Genomic DNA, 26912 nt, shown 5'->3' with positions numbered 1-26912 from the left:
CAGAATTTCAACACCATTTACTTAAAATTGGAATAAAATGTTCTATATTTAAAAGCTTGTTTTTTTTCTTTCCATTAAGCCTGCAAGTGTCATGCCAAGTTATTTCAGTGTGACTCATATGATGTTACTTTTTCACACATTCAAGAGGGTTTCATCTTTTCCAACACAGTTTTGGGTTCTTCCTCCGTGTGTAGCCCTCCATTTTTCTATACATTCACTCATGAATACAATATATTTATATGTAGTGTTCAATAATATTTAATAAACACAAAATACATTGTTAAATTAATAACTGGTGTAAAATGTAAAAAATACAACAACAATTTCAAAGTTATTCTGAATAAACCAACTGACAAAATTTAACACAGACCCTTTGTTTAGCTTAACAAGGCTGCTTATGCTACTTAGCCGGCTAAATAGCTAGGTGGGTTGGGAGCTTGGATTAGCCTATCACTTAGCGTCAAAGTTAAGAGTGAGTGTTGTTTTTATTGTTAGCGAGCTGTTGAGTAGGGTGACCACAGAGAAAGACGCCCCGTCTTTATGTTCTGCACAGAGTTGTGTCTTTCTCTGAGGAAAACCTTTAAAATCAAAACTTGGCAGAGTTACCTTTGAGTTAACCAACTAACGCTAGCTGCTGCCGCTAACACTGTCTCTTCCCTGTAATAATCCAAGTTCACAACCTAGTCCAGCTAGTTAGCCAGCAAGGTGGGTAGCATGTGAAGCCTTGTTGAGCTAAATAATGTAGAGGCTAGTTACTGTGTGCATGTGTATTTATAGCAGGAGCTAGATGACTTAATCACTTTGTCATTGCTGTTGTTGTTCTAGCTAACAGGAGCTAACTGGCTAAATCTGGTAGCATTTGTTGAGCTTGCTAGCTTAAGAGGAAGGTACAACCAGACTCGCAGGAAGTGTTGACTTAGTCTATATGGCAAAAGAGCATATAGCATTACAACCCCTCCGAAATGACGTAGATATCAGAATTAGATTCATTCTGTCCGATCATTTTGAAAATCTAGAAGAGCTGCATGCTTAAATAACTTAATCCCCGTTCAAATTATCGGCGCGCCAGCTCAGTCGGCTGAAGTCTCTGGTGCGCCTGCTCTATTGGCCCCACAAAGTCGAAGCAGAACCAATCATCCAGGTATTTTTAGACGCAGCAGTTTAACTTTTTGGCTTCATGCGCCACTGAGCAGCTTTCACAGGAATGACCGGGGCTCAGCCTCAATCGCTGTATCCAGTTCTCTTAATACACAACACCACTATGATGAAAAGCAGCATTACGAAATAAAAAAGTGACATTGAGACAAATTGCCATTATTTGTTATATTATTGTTTCATTTATATATTTTACACAATTTATTGGGTCTCCGTAGCCTGCAAGTATTTGTGAGTTTGAATATGTGTGCTTCATTATTTATTATTACCATTTGTCATGGGCAAACATTTTCAGCTTGGCTTACAGCTGAAACACCTGTTTTCCCTTCTCCACTACCATGCACCCGATACACGATTCAAGTTTTGGAGTGTGGGCTACTTTCCATTATGTCGTATTTCTCTGCCTGCAAGGTGACAAACACATCACACATGCCAGATGCTGCAGCTCGTCCTCAATGTGACAAGACGTTATTTGAAACCCTCTCATGTTACAGTCACACCCTCAGTTTACATGGATACATCTGACACATAATGAAGTCTCTCAGGACTCAGACTATCAATGATTCATCCACTCTCTAATCAATAAGTCATGTTAGAAAGAGTTTGCTGCCGTGTCTCTGTCTTCTTTCACTCGGCTACACAAAGTATTTTGGTCCCTGGTGAAACATGAAGCTGTAGGTGGGTGATCATGACACAGCAAGGCCTTATGGGTGAAATCAGCTGCTATCGCGGCATCTGACCTCATGCTATAATAACATTTAGGCTGTTACTTTATTCAACTGATGAAAATTAACTGTGATAGTCCTCAGGGTCAGTTTACTCGTCATGGGGCGTTCTTTGAAAACAGTTGTAGGCTACAATGTCTCCTGTGGCTCTGGAGTTTCTTTCTAAAGTCACTGCCACTTTCTAATAATGCACAGATTCTTAAAGTGTAATTCCAGCGCAAAATCATCCCTGGTCTTTCGGCAGCTATATACATCAAATAAGCCATCGAAACTGGTTTTTTTTTTTGTAACAACTATTGACAGAGAAATCCGGGAGAGTCGCTAACAGCCGGACATGGCTAACTCTGATTAGCTTACGGTGAAGGCATCAAAATGGCAGCTCCTCTCGCACTAAAGTTCATTCAAGTCGATTACCAAAGTCAATCCAAAAGGAAAGAGCCAATTGGTGCTTCGTTTTATACCTTGGGACTCTTATTATGCTACTGCAGAGGTTTAGTGTTATCATGAGCAGTATTAGTGGTTAAAAAAGACGTTTTAATGCCTTCACTGTACTGCCCCAAGCTAATCAGTGTTAGCCACGTCCAGCTGTTTGCGACTCTCCCGGATTTCTCTGTTAATAGTTGTTACATCAAAGAAACTGTCTTGATGGCTTATTTAATGTATGTAAGTGCAGAAAAAGAGCATGGGATGATTTTACGCTGGAATTACACTTCAAGGGTTTATAAACTGTAACTAGTTGATTTGTTAGGAAAAAATATAAACGATCTGCTTAAAGCTTTACAGATCAATTATAAATCTGTCATTGTCATCATCATCAACAGATTTATAACAGGAAGCCAAAGCATGGGTCCTGGTCCCTTGAGGCCCCTGGGAACAGGCCTTGTGAATCATGTGTTCACGCCATTTTTCCGTCAGTGACTATATTCTCGCATCTACCAGGGAAAATGGGCAGCTAGCTAACTGACGTGTTGGTTAATATCATGTCAGTAGAGGCTCTCGTTTTAAGCATGCATTGTATGTACCAAGGGGCTGTTACCAAGGTGTTTCGTTCGATGTATGCACTGAAGGGCCCTTTGAGTAGAAGCCTGTGTGAAAAAGTAATTCATGGCGCTGTCCTTTCTCGTATCCATCTCAGCGCGTCAAATACCGGCGCACTGGGAGACTTGCTCGATGCGCTCCCTGTACCCGCTACGTTCTTCTCTGTGGGTTTCTGAATCCTCTTGGCAGCAAATCGCCAAGCTCCGCTCTGTTGTTGTTCTTAATCATTTCTGTCTGATTAAATCACCACCGCAATGTGTCTTTCTACTCTGAAAAAAAAAGGTCAGTTCACCAGAGAAGTTTCTGTTTCTGTCACTGTGAAGCCTGAGTTTATTCTGCAGCCATATCGGTGTGTAAAGAGAATAAGTTAATAAGGCATTTTCAGAAAAATCATGCTACTCTGCATTTATGTTACGTTAATTTGTCAGTCCAGTTTTTGATGAATAAACTAATGTTTCATATGTGCTTGTCAGCCTGGTAGAGTAACTAGTAACTGAAGTAATCAGATAAATGTAGTGGAGTAAAAAGTAGAACATTTCCACTGATTTGTAGTGGAGTAGAAGTATAAAGTAGCATACCATAAAGGACAAGAGCCTCAAACTTGTGCTTTCATCCAATAACTGAGTGAAAACCTCTGGTTAACAGGTTTGTTCATTATTATATAAGTATTGTTTTGTTTGTTTTGTTGACAAGGTAGTTTCACTTTGAGGCCTATGACTACTATTTACATTGATAAAATAAAGACAATATACTGTTTGTACTCCTATGTCGCTGCATTGTTTTACAATATCCATTAATGAGATGCTCATATTTTTCCGGCCCCTCATTTTGGATCATTTTCGTCAACTGGCCCCAATTCCAAATTAATTGAATAGCCCTGGCCTAGGGGCTCTACTGGCCTCACATTGCACGCAATGCAGGGCCCTAGTGGTGCACTGAGGGCTACGGGGTTGAACTTCCTTCAGAAGTCACGTGTCATGTGCGGCCTAAGGCTTGGAGACCCCTGGCAGTCCAAGGCCCCAGGACATTGGCGACACTGACTCGGTCCATAATCCAGCCACGCATGCAGGTCATGTCACTCAGAGTGTAGCCTATCACTCGGTGGGGGGGGGGGGGGGGGGGGGGGTTTCTAGCATCAATGATATCGTTGATACTGCTGGCAACATGGCTGCCGGCCTTTGACATAAACAAATCCCTCAGCTAATTTAAAATAAGGTACTGTTAGTTTGTGTCTGGTTTTGAATTGCCTACATGACACAACAAAACTTGTGGGGCACTCTGGGGCCAAAGAGGTCAAGTTTCCATCTTCTCTCGTTTCCTGTTTTATCTCCAGTCAACTACTAAATAGATCGACATTCCCAAACATTGGCTACAAAGTGAGCAGTGGTATTAACTATCTTGAAAATAATGCACAAACACCAAATCAGATAAAAATAAAAGATGCAATCATGTTGCATTATGGGCAGGCTCCAGTGTTTGGCCCATAACAAAGACTCAAAGTCAAAATATCTGCACCAAATTTTCTCTAACTATATAATTCCCAGAACTTTAGGACAGTGCAACAGATTGGTGGAGTAGTGCCTTACACTTATTGAAGTGTGTATCCGGTCTACCTGTTGACTTATGAAAGACTCTCAGCATCCTGGGTGTTAAAGCTACTTTGGACCAATTACAGCAGCTGATATAATACTGCAGTCCTCATGTTTCAGAAGGGGGGTTTCCAAGTTCGGTGTCAAACCTTGGCCCGACTTCACTTGAGAATGATGAGGATGAGGATGATGATGATGATGATGATGACTCCCCTGTAAGTCCAGGTCCAGTCCCTCAGCACAGACCCGTGCAGACTTCGCCACAGCGTCAAAGTCTTGTCTATTTTTAGCAGGTCTGTCTGAGGCTGCTGCCATGTTGCCCGCGAGGTAAAAAAAAAAGCTCGTCCGCCCCAGAGGAGACACTACTGCGGCACTGAGTCACGGTCCTCGTCTCTTGCCCGCCGTGTGGCTCTCAGGTTCCCCGTGCGTTGCTTAATTAGGACATCCCGGAAGAGTCACGGCGCTGTGCGCAGCTGAGTGACGGGGCAGGAGGGGGGGACCGCACGGCCGCAGCACACAGCCACGAATCCGTCCCGGGATATTGACAGTCCCAACAAAAAACACCAGCAGAATTTTACTGCGGACCAGAGGAGGGAGGTAAGTTGTGTCTGTAGTGACGGGTTTGGTGTGAAGTTTGATTCATTTTCGGGGTGTGGCGGAGGGATAACGGGGCGTCCGACTGCGCAGAAATGTCCAAACAGAGTCATCTTCACCTGCTCCCTGCGCGCCATGCTTTCTTATATTTTTAGCACGCAGTGTAAGAGCACACTGTTAGATTTTGTACATCTTCTTTTTCCCTTCATGTCGTTTGTCTTTTGGAGTAACGGTGAAGCATCAGATTTGAGGGGCGGTGAAAGTGCTGTCAGCATGCCAGCAGCAGTGTCATGTTTGCCATGTCATGTTTTATTATGACGCGTCATCTTTGGTCTGAGTGCCAGCTGATGAGCACCTGTAATCAGCAAATATGAGATCAGACATTTCTTTACCATTATATGTCACCTCTGCGCCATGTTGGCTTTAAGGATGAGCTGGTTAACTTAAAATAAGAATAAAATAAAAATTAACCCATCTACTCATGAAGGCCATTTGAGTGTCTCATTAACTTTAGATTACATAGCTTTTCTATTGCCCACAGCTATATAGTTACTATAACTAACTTTCAGTTAAGATAAAAGGGATATTATGCTCACTTTAGGTTCATGCTTTTGGGTTTCTACTAGAACGTGTTTACGTGCTTTAATGTTCAAAAAACACATTGTTTTTCTCATACTGTCTGTCTGAATGTACCTGTATTCACCCTCTGTCTGAAACGCTCCGTTTAAGCGCCTGTCTCTTTAAAAAACCCCTCCTGAAAAAGCCCTTCTCTGATTGGTCCACATTTCTAGGTCTTCCACATCTGCACTCCCAGCGTCTCTGCATTGCATTGCAGCCGGAGAATGACTGTAACTGCACTTTCAACCCGTTTTTGTGACATCATAACTGTACAGAAGTCCTGACAGCTCATTTAAAGGCACAGTTTCTGTTGATTGAGAGTGTTCACAATATTTATGTAGCACTTCGATATAATCACCAAATACATGTTTTTACTGCACCTTTAAATCATTATGCCTATGTTCAGCTTTATTTAAATAAACAACAAAAAAGAAGAAGCCAGAGCATTTTTTTGTAAGTTTATACAAATACTATCACTTTCACTTAACAGCTTCCTGTTTTAGTGGCTGTATGAACAGCTGTAGCACCTCTAGTATAAACACTATCCGGCTGTTAAGTCGGGCGTAACACCCTTTCAAAATACGATTTCCGGGTCCAAACGCTCTGTTGAAACAAAACAGACACAACGGCAGAACATGTGAACAATTATCCATAAGAGAGCGGTAAAATGACAATTATATTGTTTCATAAAAACTCAGATCTGGGGAACACAAAACTGCAACGTTGTAGAAATACAATGCTTGGACAATTGTTTGGACCCAGAAATCCTATTTTGAAAGGGTATTACGTCACAACTTAACAGCTGGATACTGATAAAACTATTTTTTGTCTGAATTTACTAAAAAAAAAAGTACTTGTACAGTGGGGTGCAGAAGCTTCTAAGCAACATTAGAATATCTTACAGTCGGCCCATAGCAGCAGGCTGTGGCCCGATATAGCCCCAAAGATCAGATACCAGGCCAGAGGGTTCAGGAGACACACGCAGGTCAGGGGGAAGTCAGTAATGTCGTCCTCTCCACTCTCCATTCTCCACAGGAACATGTGTGCTTTCTCAGCTGTTGTTAGGGTCTTTATGTGGCAGACACTGTTGCCCACCTGTCTGCAGGGACATTTACTGGAGTGGACTAACGTCTACTTAATACGACAGCTGAAATACTGACAGATGAATTCCATCAACTGCAACATGTTGATGTTTGTCTGGTGTTGTACAGTCTTCATACCTCTAATGGTTTGAGCACAATGTTTCCCATTCAGTTTCTGTTATGGGCAGAACGTCGGCTGTTACGTGGATGAGCTGAAAGAGCGTTATTGGCCACGTCTTTGAATTTCCATGGAGAATTTGGCTGTTTGACAATGCAATCAGTGCAGACGCCGACTGTTTCTGTCTCATGGTTTTTAAACACATTATCATCGAGCAAGACAGTGATTAAGTGTTTTCAACTGGAGCAAATACTGTAGTTCTTTGTGCTTTATTTGATTTATAGAAGTTAAAGCCTCAACGAAGGATTTTTTTCATTATTTATTAGTTTAAAGAGTAACTTAACATCAAAATCACTTATGCTTTACTCATAACAAACTATTCATTAATTATTACAGATTACTTTTCTGATGATCAACTAATTGATTTATTTATTTTCAGCTCTAATGAAATTACAGTTTTAAAAATGTTCAATAAACAGATTCATAGTCAGATTTATGTTACCATGGAGCCCATCTTTCTTTGTAACTGGCCAACAGCAGAAGTTAGTAAGTCATCTGCTATAGTTTATATTTTTATGAGTTGCAAAGAAGGGGTTCTTATAGTAATCCGTCAAGTCGGAAGATGCCAATTTTACATTTTTTTTTTACATGTATTTTGGTTCAGATACTCCTGCAGCACTTTGCTTGGATGAAAGTGGTCAAACAGTCTGTCAAACAAGCAGAATAAACATCGACCAAAAGAGACTTTTCAGAATCTGGCAACTTTATTCATGCTTACAGTTCATCTATAACGCATTCATAAATATTTTCTTACCATGAATAAAGCATTTAGTCCCAATCCAGATGGGAGATGAAGTAAATCATAGGCTTGTAGCATTTATTTTCTTTCTTCTTCCATTCAATGCACAATTAACTTGAAATTTTACTACGTTATGAAGGTAAACAATGTTATGAAGACAGATGTTTTTCGTTTTTGTTACCAGATATTGTCTTGTTGACTTTAAGACTATAACTTTCTTATAGAGGGCTTAAAAGAAAGTAGAACCAAAAATGTCAATACGAATCAATTGATAGAAATAATATCCCGGCTCACACTCAAGCTATAAACCTGATCCCACTTGCTCCCTTAATGTCTTGGAGAAGATTTTCACATTGTTGCTTCATATCTGACTTGTTGCACATCGAGCTCTCCAGGTTTCTGAGCTGTTGTGACCCAGAGAGCAGAAATAGCAGCTGAGGCCTGCGACAGGAATCTGGCACCACAGAGAGGTTTCTCCAGAGAGATGACTCGATGACGCCCATCAGGACATGTTTGCTGCTCACAGCACATCATTACAACACATCATTTACAAAGATTACAGACAGGGAAAACAATGCAGTCTACTGAGCTGCCATATCAACTCAGCTCAAACTTTATTTATAGAGCACATTTTAAACAATCAACGGTCGACCGAAGCGCTGTACAGGTCAATAAACAATACAAAATGAAAAAATAAACATAAAATACAGTAGACGGGTGTCTTGCTCAGCCTGAATTGAAAGCCATGGAGAAAAGATTGATCTTCAATAGGGTGTGGGCTGATCTACCATGCAAGGGAAAGCTATTCCAGAGCCTCGGGGCAGCCACCGCAAAGGCTCTGTCACCTCTTTTAGTCTGGTCCTGGTTACTTCCAGCAGCAGTTGATTTGCGGACCTCAGTGCTCTGGCGGGAGTGTGACAGTGTAAAAGTTCAGATAAATACAGCGGTGCAAGTCCATTTAAAGCTTTAAAAACAAATAACCAAAGTTAAAAATCAATCCTGAAGCGGACAGGGAGACAGTGTATTGAGGCCTAAACTGGTGTAATGTGGTCGTGCTTTCTTTTACCAGTAAGAAGACGAGCAGCTGCGTTTTGCACGAGCTGCAGGCGTGAAAGCAAAGACTGAGTTACGGTAATCCAGCCACGTAGGAATAAAAGCATGGTTTATCTCTAAATTTTTTTGGAAGATAGGCCTTAATCTTGGGTGAGTCGAAGCTGGAAGAAACTAGTTTTGATGACAGAACTAACCTGCTTGTCAAATTTAAATGCACTAAACATCTAATGTTACTCCAGGGTTGCGGAGCCTCCCGGTGTTTTCTTTTTTAAACAGATCATTTGTTAATAAAAACAGGTTATAACTCACACCACTGGACTGTGTGTTGGACATGAATTTAGCAGGTGTCAGATTAGGAAGTGTGTGTTACCTGGCAGTAGTTTGCTTAAACAGGCAGTGGGTTGCTGGATTGAATTCCACTCTGTTGACTAATCGCCTGCATTGCCTCATGGCGGGTTAAAGAAAGAGGTACAATATGGCCTGTGCCGTGTTTCAGTGGCATTCGATTACAGCTGGAGATTTGTTTACCTGAGAGCAGAGAGCTTACAGAGTTTGGGTACGGTATATGTAATCATGTTGAATGTTCAATTTATGTCTCATCTCTAAATGACAGGAGTTATTTGTGCTATCACGGGTAAATGGCATCCGGGGAATATCCATATATCTGATACGGTCATGTGTGGATTGTAGTTTTAAAGATCCCCTCCACTCACAAATGTGTTTTTCTTATGTTCCCTTTATGTCTGACCTTGACAGTACTGACTTGTATCTGTGCAAAGTTTGTCACTAGAGAGGTTTTCATGTTCCTCACATGGTGTTAGGCGGGGCCAGATCAGCGTTTCTCAATGAGGGAGAAAGAGTAGATGTGCTTCCACTCATTTGTTTTTGCTTTCTTAGTGGGAACACTGTGTTAAACAAAATGTTAATCATAGCAGAGTGTTTACATTCTTTAAAACCTGCCTGGAGAGGGACTTTAAATGAATTTCAGACAATTGAGTAATGCAGGAAACTGTTTCTGTACAAAATACAAAAGTGTGAGTCCGGGACATTTATGGTGTTCAGTAGAATAGAAACGAATAGTATATATCTTTGTTGTCCACCACGATGGAAAAGAAACAACATAAAACATTGAAAAAAAATCAATGAATAAATAAGACTTTATCATTTCAATTGCTCCATCTAGATCACTGTTAGGGAATATTTATGCATCCTCCTTTTTTAACATCATTTACTGGAGTCATTTTTATTCATGTCTCATTCCATAACTTTCAACTTTCCATCAGAAAGTCTTTGCCTGTAAATCAAACATAGACAGTTATGGATTTAAATGAAAATCATTGGCAATAAACTCTGTTTTAAAAGTACATTTAATTATTATGTGATTATGTGGTTATATATTCTGTCTGTGTATATTTATTTGATTTGATTTTTTTCACTTTGACCAAACCAGAAAACACATTTTGGCTCCAGTCTCTGTTCCTCCTTAATCCAATAGTGTGATGCGTTCATGTGTTCAGGGCAGAGGTTGTGACTGTGTCCGGACAGAGACAGTGTTCATATAAACTGCATTTAGACACGTGGGCCAGCTTTTTGAAAACAGGGAGCAGTTGCGTGGAGAAGTTGAATAGCGATCCTGTCCTCAATAGTCTTCCCCATTACCCCCAGATCTGGTGTCGGGGGGAAGAAAACATTGTTCCTCTGGTATCAACAAAGTGAAACAGTGTACTGTATCACAAAACTAATACCTAAGATTAGAGATTTCACAGTACAGTTTGAGAAACCATTCTTTTGTTTATAGATTTGTCACCATGGAAGGTTTAATGGTGCGTCTGGAGCGAGCTGTGACCCGCCTGGAGAAGATGTCCATCACGACGCAGGCGTCCAGCGGCGTGGCAAACGGGGACTGTGTCAACGGCATCGACGGAGGCGAGTCTGCGCTTCAACAACACAATAGCAACAAGCCAAACATGCATTGGGTACACTGAAGTGAAAGCTCAACATGAGAGCAGTGATTTCTCTCCCCGTGTCTCCAGGTTCGTCTCAGTGTGTGGAAGCCTTCGACGTCCTCTTGAGAGGTCCACTGTCAGAGTACCTGAACTACAGCCGAGCCATAGGGAGCGAGGTGGAGAAACATGTAAGTTGTGTTTGATTGTGCGGTCGAAATCCAGATGAGAGACGAAGAAGAGAAAATCTAAATGTTGATTCTGAAACTCATGAGTGGCCTTCGATTACTATCGTATACCAGAGGAAGAATGGATATACAACATTAATAACTGAGCTTGAAGTTCATTATTTACCTCGGAAATTTAATGAAAGTAATTGAGTGTAAATGAATGGAGGAAACAGCATTTATACACTTTTAAGAGCCTCTGATTTCTCGATGTTGTTGAGTGACGATGATAGATCAGACACCTGCCCGTGCACACACTCATGCATGTTCTGCAGCAGCTGTGGTGGACAGGTGTTACCACAGCTGCAGTCCTAACAATCAGTACAGACTTGTCAGTTTACCGTCAACAAAAGCAACTTTGAATCCCTTTTTGAAAGTGGCACTCTTACATAAGTTCAGTTTCCTCTCCATAAGGAGTACTATTGTATCATTTTCTTTTTAAATCTCTCTGCTTAAAATCTTCCAATTTACTGGAAGAGCAAAACTAATTGCTAAACTAAAGTACTCATTTATCTCCAGCTGCAAGTCCAGATGTTGCCCCCAATTTTGAGATATTCTCAGTTTGAAATGTTTTGCTCATTAATCAACATGTTAAACTTTCAAACAAACATGGATTGTCCTGCTTTAGATCTCTCTTATTCTCTTACACGCAGTGCTGGAAAGCTTAAGGATAAGTGATGTTTGTGTGTGGGAGGTCCGTGGTCCAAGGTTTCCTGTCCTCTACAAAGCCAAGGATGGGAGACTGATTGAACTTTGGCCTTACTTTCATTTATCAAACCGCTAGTGGAGCACCTTTTCCTATTTGGTAATGACCCGTACTCCCACTGGGACTGTAAGTGTGTTTTATGGTAAACACGTAATGGCAATAATAGCTGTGTAATTATGTCCTACGAATTAATCCAGAACAACAGAGAGTGCTCGAAAACAGAAGAGTAGAGGCAGGCAGAGAGAATCCACAGCAAAAATGTTGTGTTTCGTCCTCTTTACCTTGAAATAAGATCTCTGTCTTCTGTGTCTCATCACTGAACGGGGTTAAAGAGAAGGGGGGAGTGTGTGAGCGAAGCCAGGGGTAGTTTCTTAAAGTGTGCAGAGCTCCTTTTATGGACAAAGCCTCCCTGGTGGTTCCCTTGGCCCGCGACTAGAAGTCTCAAACACACACAGGACACAGCTGGCTGAGACTGACTGTGTGTGTGTTTGTGTGTGTGTGTCTGTGTGTGTGTGTGTGTGTGACTATACTTTTTTTTTGTCTTAAGAGACAGATCCACTGCCTGGTTTCAATAAGCTTGAGAGGACAGAATCAAAGTGTAAACCAAAGACATTTCAATAATGTACCACTGTAACATCATCTTTATTCAGTATACACCATATAGTAACATGCTGCTGATTATATTCCATGTATTATAATCCTAACCTGTCTGATTTTGGTTCTCTGTGATCGACAGGCTGAAATGGTGAACAACGCCCTGCAGACTCAGAAAGCTTTTCTCAAGATGGCTGCCACACACCAGGAACCTGCAAAGGTACAACACGCTGATGGTGCGACAGCTGTGCGTGGACACTGCTGAACTAAAGGGAGCTGTGATTCCAGTGTGTCGTGTGTTGCAATTGTTTTGATTCTTTGGTATCCAGCACTAATCCCATAGAGGTGCACTGAACTTATTCTGCCAGGTTTATATCAAGAAGTTTGGCTAGATGTTGATTGAAACCATTACTCTAGAAAATGTGGCAATGTTCCAGTTATTTCTTTTTTAAAGATTATTTTTTTTGCAGCTTTTGAAGCCTATTATTTTATAGGACAGACAGGAAATGGGGTGAGAGAGAGAGAGAGAAGGGGAGACATGCAGCAAATGGCTGCAGGTCGGAGCGGCCTTCAGCCTCTTTACATGGAACGACTGCTCTAACCACTCTCTAACCAATTTTCCAGTTATTTCTGACACTTTCCCCTCCACTCTGAGGCCTATGCTAGACTGGAAAACTATAACGTTCAAGGTGCCCTGGTGGCTTTACTGTTAAAGTGTAACTGCGGCGAAAATCGAAGCCCACGGTCTTTTGACAGGCAGCCCAAGCAAGTCAATTACCGAGTTCAGTTCTATTAAACTTCCATATGTGAATATGAACAGAGCCAGAACGTTGTGAAACAGTCTTTTTTAATAAACTCAGGGTTCTCTAACTACATTGTTGGTGCTTCGTTTTATGTGTAGAGACTGTTTTCATGCTACTACAGAGGTTTGGTGCTATACTGAGCAATATGAGTGGTTAAAAAAGCCGTTTTGGATGTTTTAGCGCTCTGTCTGAAGCTACTAAGTGTTAGCCATGATAGCGACTGTCCGGGATTTCACTGTAAATAGGTGATCACCCAAAAAACTTGTCTCAATAGCTTATTTGATGTATATTCATGCTGAAAGACTGTGTGTTCGATTTTCGCCGTAGTTACACTTTAACTAATTCAAAACAACTTTTTTCAGTTGCATCCGTTATTTAATTGTTTATTATTGGCAGCAGAAATCCTGTTTGCCTAACACTTAAGGTATCCTCACATATTGTCCCACTGCCTTTTATTGCTATCTAAAGTAAGCTCTTTGTTGGTTTTATTGGAACTGAGAGTGGTGGAGATAATAGTTTCATCTGACTTGATAATACTATCACTGTGATTGGCTGCTGCTGTTTGTGTTTCTGCTCACGACAACAACACTTTACAGTTAACCGAGGCAGGTGATGCACAGTGCAACTATCCGGACATCTAGTTACAAATTGCATCAAATGTTTCAAATTTAACATGAACTGTATCTCAGTGTGGTGTGTCAGTCTGTGTCCCCCCCCTCCTGTGTTCCCCAGCGGGCTGGGCTGTTCACAGAGGGATTACGCTGCTCTTTGACTAAGAAAACGCTAATACAACACATTCCCGACATGTTCACGTATAGAGAGGGGGGGCTATGGGTGTGTATGTGTGTGTGCGTGTGAAAGAGAGAGAGAGCTGATATGATATCATCCCAATGGCCTTCTGTTTGTGTGTGTGTGTGCAGGGTTCGTAGAGCCCACCAGGAAGTGATTATTCCCTATCTGTCAGGCCATTGGTTGAGAGGCGGTGAAAAGAGCGTTCAGTGATTGTCAGAAATGCAAACAAGTGAGTGAGAAAGAGAGAGCGACAGAAGAGAGGGGAGGAGAGAGACACAAGGGAAGAGGAGATGAAATTCCGCATCAATGTTGGCCAAATAAACCCACAACATGACAACCTTTTCCAAGTATCTAATTGTTGTTGAGCGCTTCTTTCATCTCTTTTTGAATATTTCAAACACATACTTGGGTTTTTCTGTGCTTTTCTAAACTCAATTAGTATGGACTGTTATAGAGCTGTAGACTTGAGACTCAAGTCACAGAACTTGACTTAACTTGACTTCAAAACATGACGTAAAGACTTAAAAAGCAAAAACATTCAAGTCATTTTGAAGATGTAATCTTTTTGAATAAAATAAAATAAACACCGGCCCAGAAAGGCCTTTATTCATGAAAAGAACTGAAGAGGCCCTGTGAACTGCGGGGCTTCTCTCCTAGGTACCAACTGGTGCACGATAAACATCTAAACCATCCAGAAATGTAGCGCATACCAGGCTATAACGATATACGCCTCTGTTGGAGCCAATTGGGTGTTTTTTGGTGATGGGTCCCGTCACCAAATTAGGTGATAAATGACACAGGTGTGTAGTGTGAATGCACGTAACTCAAAGGCGGAGTATGAATGATTGACACAATGAATGAAAACAAAAGATAGTTTAAGTTATTTGCAAAATTACTGAAACCTCAACAAGAAGCAGAGAAAAACAAGGAAAAAACAGACAACACGAGGTATGCACGTCAAGGACACATTCTTACGGTTCAACCCAGCGCCGGACTATCAGCAGAGGGCCCATTAGTCTCTACTGACAAATAAACATTAAAAACTATACGGAGTGAAATATGCAAGTCCTGGTGTGCGTTGGATGTTTGATTTTTTTGGTTTACTAGGCCTATGTTTATATTTGATTAGTAGAGCTACATTTATATACTGTATATATAAAAAAAACTAAAATATTAAGTGATTATTTGTGATTTTAATTATCAATATTCTGGTTTTTCAGTGACACAAGCTGAAAAATGAGTAGCTTGACTCATAGTTTGCTTGAAAATTTGCCCCAAAAGACATAAAGCAGCTCTGTGGTCTGAAATACGACTGTGCTGTAGAGTCACATTTGAGAATCTCATCATTAAAGACAAAAATCTATGTGATAGCATTTTTAGCAGTCTTGTGCCGTGTGCATGTCATATGAGATGGACGTTGGTAAAGACTTCCATGCTTACGAAAAGTTCATACAATCTGACAACTCAAGGTGGATGTGTGAGTTGGTCATGTGAGGGTTGAAAATAATGTTAACACTATAGCACTTTATCTGTTAAATTAGGATTAATTAAGACAGACATTGGTTGACGTGATTAATTCCTGTTTAAGAATGCTGACAAAGTGTTTCATCTTTACCAGTTTCACTCACCGGTACAGTCATAGATACCAGTTCAGCTCAAAATTGTGTCATGTTTCATATTTATCAAAAGTCCAGATTAAAGACACTCTCTACGAGAAACCTTTTTGTCAAGCTGAGGCTGCTGTAACGCTTCAATACACAGTCACACACACACACACACACACACACACACACACACACACACACACACACACACACACACACACACACACACACACACAGATTACAAACTTCTGGCCTTTCTCTGCAGCACAGCCTCTGTTGTGCTCTGTGACTTTTTATGGGCATGTTCTATATTTGAGCCTGTTGTCAGTGTGTGTGTGTGTGTGTGTGTGTGTGTGTGTGTGTGTGTGTGTGTGTGTGTGTGTGTGTGAGAAAGAGAAAGAAAGTAAGCCACTCTGTCATGTGACCTAAAGCTGGCCTGTTAACTTCATGTGTGTGAGTCTGACGCGCCGTAGACTTTCACAGTTACAGTTTACATTGTCGCCCTCAACTCTCTACCTTTGATCCGCTGCTTGTATAGGAAGTCAAGGCTTGGACGCTGTGCTGTCGTAACACGCAGCCCATCAAATAATGCGAGCCGACATTTTTGATCCTTTTGTCTGCTCACTCTCTTTCTGTCTGTATCCCTTTTGTATCTCTGCCTCAGTCGACTTCTTACCCATGTAGTCACATTTTCATTCAGAAAAGATGGACTGAGATCTGTGAGGAGTCACTTTGATTGTTGATTGTTTAGTTCAATTGCACATCGGTGAGCAATCCCATTTCGTAATGCTATGACTTTCAGTTGTTGATTCAGCAGGCTATAAGCTGTGGGTGATTTTAACATATTTACATAGGAAACATACATTAAACATTTGACCTACAGGGGGGAAAAGCAATGCTGAGAACATAAAACCGTTTAAGTCCTTAATGTGTCATATTTAGAGGATGTTGAATGATCTGTGAACATAGGATCCTGGGAGCATACAGCAGATATGCTCCCACTGGCACTATAGAAGCTCATGAAGCTTTTTTGCTCCCACCAATAAAAAAAATGTTTGCTTTTGAATGGACTGAAATTAAATATATTGTTTTCATAAGTGAGCTTTAGAGGTGCTGGTGGGACAGAGCTAGGCTAGCTGTTACCCCCTGTTTCCAGTATTTATGCTAAGCTAAACTAGCTGCCACTTCATATTTACAATAAAAACATTGTATGGTAAATACATAGACTGTATAAAATATGGGACGTATATTATGGACGTAGTCTTAACGATCCAATCCAAAAATGGGTAAAGAGTGGAGCGTAGATGGTGGGTAGGCGGGCCGAATGAAGCCCACAGTCTGTGCAAGCCCCCTGTGACACCACCCACCTGTCACTCAAAGCGGCCATGCCCTTATTTATGCATAACTTTAAGCCTTAAAATAATTTAAACAGGTGAGTTATAAGAAAATCTTGGGAGGACTATCTTGTGTGTAGACTCTCTTTCTCTGTCCTTTACACGTTCTTCTGTCCTGCGCCTGTAGCAGTACTTATCATCTTGATGTGCGTGCTTTTGTGAACTTTCATGAACCATCACATGGACCTTCTGAGATAGATTTATCTGTGTAAGACCACAGTAGATTTATCTGTGTATAGGAATGTAGCAGTTTTTGATCCCACAAAAGCTGTGGTAGAAGATTAATAAAAAAAGAGTCAGAGCTTGTTCTGAGCTGGTAAATTGCGTAAGGGTCTTACATGGAAAATTGACTCCAGGTCTGACTTGATGCCAGCTTGTTCATTTGCCAGGTTACCGTGCACTTGGGAAAACAGCTAACACAGTGTTTCTCTTCTTACTGTGCAGCATTGAGGGGAACTCCACCACTGCATACTTTGTTCCTATGTCCCCAGGATATGTGTGTCTGTTGATATAAACTAATATTGTCAGTGATTGGTGGGGATTAAGGGAAATACATGTTTAAAATGCAGTTTGAATGGTAAAAATCAAGTTTGCCAATGTGGAGAAATGTCTAAAGTTAAGAAAAGACTTTAAGTCATTTCGACATATTGACCCAGGGAAACATTGAACATTTGTCGTGGTGAAAAACTGCTGAGAACATAAAACCATTTGAAACGTCTCCTTAATGCGTCATATTAAGAGGATATTGAGCTGGGGAAGATAGGATCATGGGAATATACACTCCCATAGTTTCATTGGGACCCAAGATGTTTGTGTTGCTGCTGTTTGATGTAGAAGGAGACAGACAGCTCTAATGGTAGAGAATGTGCGATTGCTCTTTATTATCTATTTATTGTCACATAAATAGTAGAGCTGAAACAATCAGTTGATTAACCTGTTAGTTAGTTGAATCTGCAGCTGTTTTGACCGTCGATCCCTTATTTTGGTAATTTCTTATTTTTACATGCTGATGCCAACATTTCACATGTGCAGACTGAATGTTTTTCTTTTATGTGTATGATAGTAAACTAAATATATATGGGTTTTGGGTTGTTGTCAGACATTTTAAAGAGCTTGGGAATCTATAAAGGGGGTTTAAAATTAACTGCCAGTCGCAGAACTAGTGTAGAGAGTAAATCATGAATATTTAAGCGCTGAAAACTGAAAGAATAAACTGATTAACAAGGGAGAAAGATGATGTTTTTTTGTAGTTCATGATTTTCACTAAAATAATAATCATAACATTCCTACTCAGCAAACCCAGTGCATCCCAGTATCTGCTTTGGACTTGTTTCAAAGCTGCTCTCACACAGATATTAGCTGGATTCAGTGAGAATAAAAGCAGCCCGAGGAGCAGAAAAAGAAGCGTCTATCTCCTTATTGAGATCATGTGCATCTGATTGGCAGAAGAATTTGGATGGGGATGGGGGAGGAGAACGTCTACTTCTGTTTTTATTGCTCCTTCGCACGCACACACACACAGGAGGTGTATTTTCATATTCAGCATAGCCTCACACACCTACTGTAAATCTACGTATATGAGAAATACACCAAAATAACAACAAATATGTTTATGTACACTCACGCACAAATTAACGGTGGAAGAAACCATACACTATACGGCAAGAGACACATACATCAGGTATACTTAACTTACATAATCGGGTACTATCAAAGCAAACACACTGGCTTATCTTAATGCATGTAATCAATCAGTTTATTCAATAACAGAGCTTCTCATCTGAACAAAGAAACACTTTCGTCACAGCTCATTAACAGTGAATATTTCACACAGCAGCCAGTTCACTGCAGATCGGTGCAAAGGAGCCGTAGCAGCAATTCCCCAAATGAAACATTGTGTTCCTGAATCTATGTGTGTGCGGGTGCATGTGTGATAGGTAAACTGTAAACAGTGGAGGAGCGGTATGCCTTACAAGGCCTGAGGGATCTCCCCATGAACCGAGGAATGTTTGTAGGAACGGAGCGATGGGGAGGGGAGCTAAAGGGCTGGGAGATGAACTATACTTTAACTGAGATCTGGAAGATTCAATGGAAAAAAGCTCCGGCTAACAAAATTAGTTACTGTCCTGTAGCCTAGTTTAGGAATGACTGACTGGCACCGAGAGCAGGCTGGGTATGGGTTGGTGGGGAAACCACACTGGGCTTTAAAAGTATTTGAAACATGTTAAAGACAAAAGAGGACGGCATGTTTTGAATTTAAATGTAATATCTCGACATTTCTTCCTTTTTCTCCTGCATCCTTCTGCCGTCCCGTCCTAATTCTTCTTCTTCTTCGTTTGCAGACGGAGTTGCACGACCTGCTGAAGCCAATTTCGGATCACATCCAGGAGATCCAGAGTTTCCGCGAACGAAACCGCGGCAGCAGCCTCTTCAACCACCTGTCAGCCGTCAGCGAGAGCATCCCCGCTCTAGGCTGGGTGGCTGTGGTAAGAGAGAGTACAAATACACGCTCTCAAGCACAAAAAACACAAATGTATGGAACAAAAAACACATAAGAAGATGTGTATTAGCCTATAAAAACATTTAAAAAATCAGACTAAAAAGTTAAACTTAAAGCGATTCTTACTTTTCTTGCATGTCTCACAGCGATTCCCTCCGAATTGCCACGCTCTTCCGCCCGCCTGACCTCTGACACTCCCCCGACACATACGCTGAGAGAAATGCTGCATTTGAGTGCCTTGGGAAGTCCGAAGTTTCGGATCTCCAACTAGGCAAAGTGCACTGAAAAGCGTGTGAAAGGGGAACAGAGCAAGGGATGACTATTGATTCCGACCGAATAAAATGGTTGTTCAGACTTTTATCAGAAATATATGAGGATTTCTTTTACATTTTAGTGTGCCATACGCCTATTAGGAGCACTTTAAGATCACAAAAGAAAAGTGCAAAAATGCAAGAAAGGTAAGAATAGCTTTAATCTAAGGTGGAATAAAAAGTCAAACAAACCTCCTGTGAAAAACATTGTTGCACACAGACAGATAAGTATAAATAAACACATATTTTGTCCGTCTGTCTTCTCATTAGTCTCTGTTTCCACTCAGAACATCTCTTCTTCTGAGTTAAGGAATGAATATCGTTTAGATAACGATCAAAGCTTTTCCACTTGAGTACTTAAAGAAAACCCTCTGGAGCTGGCTCTGGTCAGTGTTCGCTGCTGTCACTTTCCCGCACAGGTTTTATCAAACATCACTCTGTCAAACTGAGACAAATCTGCTGATAGTCTGATACTTTCTCAGGGTCTGTGTAGGACAGTTTGGACCTCACAGTGCTTTTTTGTGTATGAATGTTCCCGTCTTTCAGTGTCAGAAACCCGGTCCGTATGTGAAGGAGATGAATGATGCTGCCACCTTCTACACCAACAGAGTGCTGAAGAACTACAAGGAAACGTAAGCACTACACAGTATATTTCTTCTACTAATGCGTCACGACACAATAAGTGTGTGTGATTTTGCGGACAGGTAAAGAAGAGGCCTACATTCTGTCAAAATCACAACAGTCACTTTGCATATTTTAGCCCATTTACTACAGATTAGATGATAAATACATTACTGCTGAGGATATTTTCCAATGTTTCTGCATAATATAAAAGTAATGGATGTGTTAACAGAACTCTTCCATCCTCACATCCCTTTCTTTTGCATCTACTTCCCTTTTTTGCTCCTTTGTACCTTACTGCTTACCCCATCTGCCTCTCTGTTTTCATCTAACATCATGTCTTAATCTCATCAACTTCCCCTTTTCTCCCAGCGACAGACGTCATGTAGACTGGGTGCAATCCTACCTGTCAATCTGGACCGAGATGCAGTCCTTCATCAAACAGCACCACACTACTGGACTGGTTTGGAGCAAGAGTGTGAGTATGACATGCTTGTTAACGATGCGCTTGCCTTAAAAACAATAAATTATTCCTGTAGCAACATGTTTATTATCTTAGCTGTGTTTTGATTTGGTTTCCATTTGCAGGCCTTGATATTCTTATATGGGAGCTTAAATTAGCTTGTGCTTTTAGCGTACACTTCCATTTTTAGTTATGGAGCAGCCAGTTACATAAACCACTGGAGAGAGCATGAATGAATGAATGAGCTTCTCTTCGGTAGCTGCACTGCACGGTTCTCCATAGAGCTCCCAAAACCATTGTCACTCCCACTCTCACTTCTGTTTATGGATGTCTGCTCTGGGACTCCTCACTAGATCCCATAGATTATGATGGCCCAAGGCCAAATCCTTCCACACAAAATTGATCTTTTTTCTTGATAGCTAGAAGTGTTTCTCATCTTCATTCACTCAAGGAAAGTCATGGTGCAGTTTTCCCCTTAAAGGGATAGTTTAAGACTTTGGGAAATGCACTTATTCACTTTTATTTTATTTTTTTTATGCCTATGTCTAAAGATATGCTTTATAAATACCGTGAAAGTATCAAAACACTCAATCCTCAGAGAGATGCATACAGTCGTATTCAGAAACTGTGACTTTAAATCAGCTGTCAGGACTTCTGTACGATTGCGATGTCACAACTGCACTATATATTGGGAGAAGGTGGGACAGCTACAGTGCCGTTACAGTCATTTCACCGGCTGAAATTATGGTTCAGAGATCCCAAGAGAGCAGATGCACAAGACCCAGAAACGGTGACCAATCAGAGCAGACTGGGCTTTTTCAGGAGGGGGCCTTAAAGAGACAGGCGCTAAAAGGGAGCGTTTCAGACAGAAGGTGAATACAGGTATATTCAGACGGACAGTATGAGAAAAATAATGTGTGTGTGTGTGTGTGTGTGTGCATGCAAACTATGGAAATGGTGGAAATTAAATAATATGGGACCTTAAATTTGTGTAAAAACAGAAAGGGATTATGTGAGTACTATTTCTTGGCCTTGAAAAGTAACTTCCTGACATACTGGTGGACATATTTCAGCTGTTTCCCCCCCGTGTCCAATATTTATGCCTAGCTAGCTCACCTGTTAGTGTGTTTGCCCCATCTAAAGGCTGAGCCCTTAGCAGCAGTTTGAGATCGACCTGTAGCCTTTGCTGCATGTCGTCACCTCTCTCCCCCTTTCCTGTCTACCTGTACTATAGTGATATAATGATTATAAAGTAAAAAAATAATCTTTAAAACGCTAAATTAAGCTAATTACCTTGAGCTGTAGCTTCTTATTTACCATACCCACATGAGAGCGGTATAAATCTCTCAGCGAGAGTGAAATAAAGTAAAAGGGAATATGTTTATATATTTCCCAAAATGTTAAACTATTCCTTTACATCAAAAATCTTAGGTGAAGCTAATGCTCAACAGCTGTGCATGCATGTGTGTGTTTTCTACATGCAGAAACTTGAGAGCCAGCAGTGGCTGTATGTGTGTGTGTGTGTGTGTGTGTGTGTGTGTCAGCTGTTGTCCCTGCTGTAGCTACAAGGACGCGAGTGTGTGGTACTAACAGGTGGTCCTCAGGGTTTTCTTGAATGGAGGTTTTCTTCACAGAAGAACCCTGACAAAGACTCTGTGTACACATGCAGCCTGTGCCGTAACCTAAACTGCAGGGCTGGTCCCCCTTTAATGCAACCGTCATCTGCTGCTCAGATAGGGGTTTAGTGACACGCTTAAACTCTTGACATGCACAGGCTGACATATGGAGGTGACTTTACACACACACACACACACACACACACACACAGACACACACACACACACACACACAGACACACACACACACACACACACACACACACACACACACACACACACACACACACACACAATGTCATTAGTACCTATACTCATGGCAATAAGGAATTTAAGATTTCATAAAAACAACCATATAACCAACCAAATATGTGCTCAGACTGTTAGCTACATTCTGAATGAGAAAACTGGGGTTTGGACCAAAACGTAATGAACATGTTCCAACGCAAGGCTGCAAATGATTAATTCTCATTTCTGATTAATTATTTTGTCAGTTAATCGATTAATTTTTTGGTCCATAAAATGTCGGAAAACAGGGAAAATGACGATCACAATTTCACAAAGGTGACGTCGTCACATTGCTTGTTTTATTCAATGAACAGTCAAAATCCAAGAAAAGACGCAAATTCTCACATTTAAAAAGCTAGAACCAATGCATATTTGCATTTTCACTTGGAAAATGACTTAAATGATTAATCAATTATTAAAATAGTTCTAATTATAATATAATATAGACAAAACACTGCTCTGAGTCTGAAAAAAGGGAATGTTAAATTTGCTTCAGACAAACATGTTTGTGTACAGGCATGGACACAAAGAAGCAGTCAGACTGTTTTACAGCCATGCATGAACACACACACATGCACACACACACACACACACACACACACACACACACACACACACACACACACACACACACACACACTCACGCGGGTTCTAATCCAGTGGTATGCGCTGAGCTGTGTAAGTGTAACAGGTCAGCATTGTTCAACAACGATATTCCCGACACATGCGCCTCATGTCAAAGGTCAAGTAGTCTCAGCTGTACTCAGAAGCGCATAAAGTGACAGTTGAACTGCTGTGATAGGTGTGTGTGTGTGTGTCTGTGGCAGCTGTGCTAGGTCTTCAGCCCGTGTATGTGTGTGTTTTTGTATGTGTGTGCGTCTCCTCACTGTACCAGTTGATAGATGGCTGCACTGTTACTGTAAACCGCTCATTAGTTAAACCAGCGCTGCTCTTCATTGTGGACACATCAAAGTGGAGACCAGAGCACTGATTACAGGACCTGATTAGTCTAATTACAAATGTATACTGCTCAGCCAAACATTTTTCAAAGCCACAGAACTTTATTTAAAATTCTAGCGACGATGTCAGATTTTCCAAAGAGACTTCATGTACATGATATCTAGCGTATTTGTTTTATTGGTGCAGACATTCAGTCTTGGGTTGGAATATTTCAGCCAGTGCTAACATCATATAGCTTCAATAAAGAGCTGCAACATGCTGATGCAGAATATATATGTGGTACTAACAGAGACAGTGACAAACTTTAAGCTGCACAAAGGGAAATAAAAGTGCTTCCCCATTGTTAAACCATCTCTTGGCACTAAAGATGAAAAGTGCTTTTTTCTCATCCACATGCACAATCAAACAGTCTACTGTGTTCACTCTCTAAAAAGACTTTATGCAGTGGATGAAGGAAAACATTTGTACAAAGATTTGAAATATCAAGGTGGGCGCTCATACCAAGCTCTGAATGTGGTGAAACAGTGAACTGTGAGCCGCTGTGGCCTGTGACAAAGCAAAGTGAATTTGATCACGTAGAAAGACATGAATTCTTGCCACCAAGCTTTAGGATATTTCCTGTGCAATAGTCCCCCTGCTGGAGAGATGTAAGACTAAAGCACCTGGCACCGCTGAGGTTTCTCCCATTAAAAGCTCACAAATCCAAAAAATGCAACAACTTTTGTCTTTCTCCACCCTCCAGGGCCCCATCGCTCCTCCTTCTCTCTTTGACCTCCCCGCCGCTCCCTCCTGTCCTCCACCTCCACCTCCCCCTCCTGGTCCACCTCCGGTCTTCACCGATGATGACTCCCAGCCCCAGGCGGGCAGTGCGGCCGCCCCGCACTCAGCGCTGTTTGCCCAGCTCAACCAGGGCATGGACATCACTAAAGGTGGGTGGAAGAAAGGTTATACAAAATGCATGTGTGGGGCATACTGTAGCTAACACTGATCACACAGAGATCATATGCTGTTATATTTCTGTGGGTTTGGGGGTTTTAATCACACAGATATGGATTTAAATTGTACAATTCTTCCACAGTTCTACAATTGAACATGTTTTTAATCTCATTGAAACACTTCTTATGCTAAATGTCATAAAATCTGACTGTTTTAAGCAGACTAAAAAAAAAATTACAGCATAATGTCAGGATTTACAATTACAGGAAATGTCAATGTTTTCTTTTCAGTTTGGTTGGTAGTTTAAAATTTCTAGTGTGGCGGGAATTAAGACTCAATGTTTCAAATCATTGCTGCGTCCCTGCATATGCATAAGTATTTTCTCCTCATCTTTTCCATCTGTAGGTCTGAAGCACGTATCAGATGACAAGAAGTCCCATAAGAACCCCAGTCTGCGTTCACCTTCGACACCGACCAAAACAAAGTCCCCAGGGACTGTGAACTCGCCCAGGCCAGCGGTCCAGAAAAGGCCTCCTCTGCTGGAGCTCGAGGGGAAAAAATGGAGGGTGGTATGTGAAATATTTACTTTCTATAATTACTATATTTTTCATATGGTTTTAAGTCACGTGTGAATATGTTCTCTCGCGATTGCAGGAGAACTTTGAGCAGAAACACGACCTGATGATCGAGGAGACGGAGCTCAAACAAGTGGCCTACGTCTTCGGCTGTAACAACTCCACCCTGCAGATTAAAGGCAAAATTAACTCCATCATCATAGGTGAGCGGCCTGAAAACAGACTGAACACTTGTGATTAAATTCATCATTTCTGATCATGACTTCCTTTATGTGCGTTGACTCTTTCCAGACAACTGCAAGAAGCTGGGTTTGGTCTTTGAGAACGTAGTGGGGATTGTGGAAATCATCAACTCCAAGTCGATTCAGTTACAGGTGAGGCAAACGTTTACAGAAAGCACACGGGTCAGTTATCGATACAGAACAGTAAATCTGAAGGATTTTATGCTACAGGGTCTCTGCTTAGACACTTGAGAAGAACAACGATGCTAATTTGCTCTCATGGTGACCATTCTACATTTTAAAGTTACAATCTCAAAGATGTGTTTCATTCTCTTTGAGTGTAATTATCTGTATCTACCTTATCCGTACCGGAAACCCGATGTGTTCAGGTCCTATCCCCCTGACCGGTGGGCTATCCTGACCTATCCCTAACCATTCGAGGTCAATGCCTAACCTCAACCCCTTTTTCACATGCGTACAACAAATCGTTGGTACAGATCAGGCAGCCACGTTTGCTCTTTGTTCGTTAGTTCGGCTGTAGTAACCGTTTCCCTTCGCAATACTAGCAGGGACTGGAAAAACACAGTACGCTGCTTCACACACACAAGTGAGTAGAAGAGCGAGTCTGTTGCGTTAGCTCCGCCTACCCTCTGCGGCAGATCAACCACTGCTGGATAATGGAAAATGCGTCACTGACTGTGTGCTGCTTGTGATTTTTCTGGGCCTGTCAGACACCCAGGTCATAACACTGCAAACGTAAACGCTTTCATCAGTGGACCATGGACTCAATCACTGTTACCTCGTTCTGCAATAGATAGTAGTTTATTGAAATGAAAGTCTTTGATTATTCACCACTGGTATTGTTCACAATGTAGGATTTTTTTGGACTATATGACTTGTTACTGTGTATGCGTATATTCATGTATCCTAGCCACACATCAGTAATTACCAGATACCTTTCTACAGGTGTTGGGAACAGTTCCCACCATTTCCATCAACACGACAGAGGGCTGCCAGGTCTACCTGAGTAAGGACTCCCTCAACTGTGACATCGTCAGTGCCAAGAGCTCTGAGATGAACATCCTGATACCACAAGATGACGATTTTGTGAGTGTCCGTGATAAGGGACCAGCAGAGCGTTGGAGCCCTCTGTTGGTCTCTTAACGTGTGAATCCAGTGTTTTCCTGAACCTTTCACGTGTGCAGTTCTGGATTTGCAGCTACACTTTACAGTTTTCTCCTTGGTTGTTTCTTCAGAGGGAGTTTCCAGTACCGGAGCAGTTCAAGACTGTTTGGGACGGATCCAAACTGGTGACAGAGCCCACTGAGATCGCAGGCTGATCGGTGCTTCATCGTCCTCAACACCAGCACACAAATCAGCATCATTGATTTTTTTTAACTAATCTTTCTGTCTGAGATATAAAAGGGATTACTGCAACAGAATACATTTTGGTCTGCTTGTTGTTCCTGTACTGATGATTTCATGCCTCTCGAGCACTTTGAACCTGTTGATTAAAGTGAACCAGTGAGTATGTTTTACCTTTCTACAGAACACATCCCCACAGAATACATGTTTGTTTCAGATTTC

General features: G+C 41.3%; 1 protein-coding gene across 1 annotated transcript; it reads left to right on the top strand.

The window, feature by feature from the left end:
- The first annotated feature begins 4892 nt into the window (after window positions 1-4892).
- On the top strand, window positions 4893-26854 carry cap2 (cyclase associated actin cytoskeleton regulatory protein 2). The gene is made up of 13 exons (XM_083926306.1): window positions 4893-5104; window positions 10570-10697; window positions 10805-10905; window positions 12384-12461; window positions 19177-19320; window positions 20192-20277; window positions 20639-20744; window positions 24336-24522; window positions 24935-25098; window positions 25184-25307; window positions 25396-25478; window positions 26292-26432; window positions 26582-26854. Exons 2-13 carry the CDS (start codon window positions 10580-10582, stop codon window positions 26663-26665), a joined length of 1416 nt encoding a protein of 471 aa, XP_083782432.1. The 5' UTR covers window positions 4893-5104; window positions 10570-10579; the 3' UTR covers window positions 26666-26854.
- Window positions 26855-26912: the final 58 nt, after the last annotated feature.

This window comes from Echiichthys vipera (genome assembly GCF_963691815.1).
Source record: "Echiichthys vipera genome assembly, chromosome: 13".
Classification (NCBI taxonomy): Eukaryota; Metazoa; Chordata; class Actinopteri; order Perciformes; family Trachinidae; genus Echiichthys; species Echiichthys vipera.
This window is presented reverse-complemented; position numbering and strand designations above follow the sequence as displayed.

Bases quoted from the DNA above. Each gene is read 5' to 3' on its own strand.
- cap2 (XM_083926306.1), top strand. From the start codon at position 10,580: ATGGAAGGTTTAATGGTGCGTCTGGAGCGAGCTGTGACCCGCCTGGAG. The intron at 20,278-20,638 runs GTAAGCACTACA...CTTTTCTCCCAG, and splicing joins CTGAAGAACTACAAGGAAAC to CGACAGACGTCATGTAGACT. The intron at 25,099-25,183 runs GTATGTGAAATA...TCGCGATTGCAG, and splicing joins AGGGGAAAAAATGGAGGGTG to GAGAACTTTGAGCAGAAACA.